Consider the following 2237-nt stretch of genomic DNA (forward strand, 5'->3'; position numbering starts at 1 on the left):
TGGCCTCTCCAGCTCCTGGCATCTAGGGACCCTTGGCGTCGCTTGGCTCACAGACGCTTCACTCCAGCCTCTGCCTCCGCCCTCGTCCCACGCGGTCTTCTCTGCCTCCTCTTCTCGTAGCCGCTGGGTTTAGGGCTCACCGCAATCCCGGGCGATCTTGTCTGGAGATCTTTAATCACGTCTACCAAGACCCCTTTTTCCAAATCAGGTCCCCTCCACAGATTTTAGGTAGACACATCAAGCGTGTGTCTGACCACAGCACTTCTCACCAGCAGGATGGAACCCAGCGCCCCGACGCCGAGCCCCTCTGGTGCACAGCCTCCCCCACTGCTGCAGCCCCAGGCCCGCTCGCGGCTCAACGCCACTTCCTCAGTGGAGGAGAAGAGCGGGGTGTCCCGACCTCCCGGACCAGACGTGGGAGACGCAGCTGCCCCAGCCACGCACCAGGCCCCACGCGCCAGCAGCCAAGAAAGAGTGGACAGAACAGGTAAGGGACGGCCTGGAGGGCCAGACTGTCCTCGGCCCAGGCCAGGGCTGTTCCAGGGAGCACGGTGCGGGCACCCCTGTGAGGTTCCTCCCGCGGGCGTCCCCTGTAGTTCAGGGCCCAGCACCCCTCCAGGCCCTGCAGCCCTCACCTGATGCCGGGCTCGCTCCTGAGCTCACAGACGTGAGTAGCAGCGATGTCACAGTCCTTATTATTTATAATCGAATGGCTCCGGCGCTGACGCGCTTCCACCCTGGGCTGGCAGGTGGCTCTGCCGCAGGCTCTGGGAACGGGAGAAGGCTTCACAACCACACAGTGCCCCGGGAAGCCCACGCCATCCGCTGTCCACCATGGCCACTCCCCTCAGAGCCAGCGGCCACCCTGGAATGTGCCTGGGCCCGGGCCCAGGTCTCCACTGCCCTCTGACCACTGTCCCCCATCCCCGGCTGGGCTGCTCGGGGCTGCCCCCACCCTCAGTCCGTCCCTGGGCCTCCACAGGTCTCCACTCCTCACACTGTCCCCCCAGGGCAGCAGCAAGACAGCGAGGACCTAGTGGCACAGGACAGCCAGGCACCTTGCTGGCTGTCTCACGGACACTGGGAGGGGCACAGGGCAGGCACGCCCTCTGTCCACCGCCGCTCACTGGGCACAGCCCTGTGCCAGCCCCCAGTGGGCATGGGTGGCACAGGTGAGCCAGACCAGCCTCCAAAGAGGCCACAGTCTTGTGGGTGGCAGAGGGAAGCATGCGGCCTGGGGCGCACGAAGGTGGCCCCGGACCTGGAGCTGGGGACAGAAGCCCGCTGTCTGGAGGGAGAGGGTGGCTGAGCGGGAGTTAGCCTGGGAGAGGGCATGGCGGGGCCGGGGCCATACGGTGGGAATGGCCTTGCCGGGGGTGGGGGTTTAGGGGGACAGCGCCAGACCTCCCAGGTGACAAGTGGTGGCGGGGAAAGAGGGGTCACGGGCGGCAAAGCTGTGTGTCTAGCCTGAGCCCGAGGTGCCCAGAGTGAGTGAGACCCCTCCACGGCTCGGGGTCACGTGTGGAAAGGCTCGCGCCTTGCCACGAGCTCCATGGACGCTTGCACGCAAGGGCGCGGGCTCCCCGTGACCTTTGAGAGGACGTCGCCAGTGCCACCGTTTCTCCTTCTGACCATTTATTTACCCAGCACCTCCCGGTACATCTGGCCTGTGTCATTCTCACCACCACCAACCCCGCAGAGGCGCCAGACCCATGCCGAGCACCCGCTGTGGGTGCCACTGTCCCCCGGGCCTCATGTGACTGTTCACGGCCACCCGGGAGGGAGGCTCTGTTGTTACCCCCATGTAGAACTGAGGAAACCGAGGCACAGGCTTGTCCAAGTGACCAGCTGCTGAGGGTGCACAGGCGACCCAAGTCTCCTGTCCTGCACCGGCCCCTCCCAGTAGAGCCATGGGGACCTCCGGGGCTCGAGGCTCGCAGTGCATTTCCCATGGGGCCAGCACCCGACCTGGGCTCTTGTGATCGTCAGTGTCCTTCAAAGATGCCTGCATTCTCCGCTTTGTCCCCAAGCCTCTGGGCAGGCCAGGGCCTGACCCAGAATCTCGGCCCAGCCACAGATGCCTCACGGCCACAGGGCAAAGACCAGGGCTGGGAACCTGCTTGGTTTCAATCTGGTTGACGCAAAACAGCCCGGGAGGATGGAGTCACAGCTGTAAGGTTCAGATAAGAAGAATCAGGAAACAGCTGTGGTTTGTTTGGCTTCTGCCCCCGAAAGGA

At 64.6% G+C, this 2237-nt stretch overlaps 1 protein-coding gene across 3 annotated transcripts in view; it reads left to right on the plus strand.

Annotated features, from left to right (window-relative positions):
* Positions 1-2237, plus strand: part of WFS1 (wolframin ER transmembrane glycoprotein) — a 22898-nt gene that overhangs the window by 5804 nt on the left and 14857 nt on the right. Inside the window, exon 2 of one of the 3 annotated variants that reach the window (XM_039838222.1) lies at positions 276-487. The exons of the other annotated variants lie outside the window; for them this stretch is intronic. Coding sequence (XP_039694156.1) covers positions 277-487 — 211 coding nt within the window. The 5' untranslated portion in view covers position 276. The remainder of the gene's footprint in view (positions 1-275; positions 488-2237) is intronic. 3 annotated transcript variants of the gene reach the window in all.

The sequence above is a fragment of the Pteropus medius genome, unplaced genomic scaffold, assembly GCF_902729225.1.
Source record: "Pteropus medius unplaced genomic scaffold, Ma_sr-lr_union100, whole genome shotgun sequence".
Taxonomy (NCBI): Eukaryota; Metazoa; Chordata; class Mammalia; order Chiroptera; family Pteropodidae; genus Pteropus; species Pteropus medius.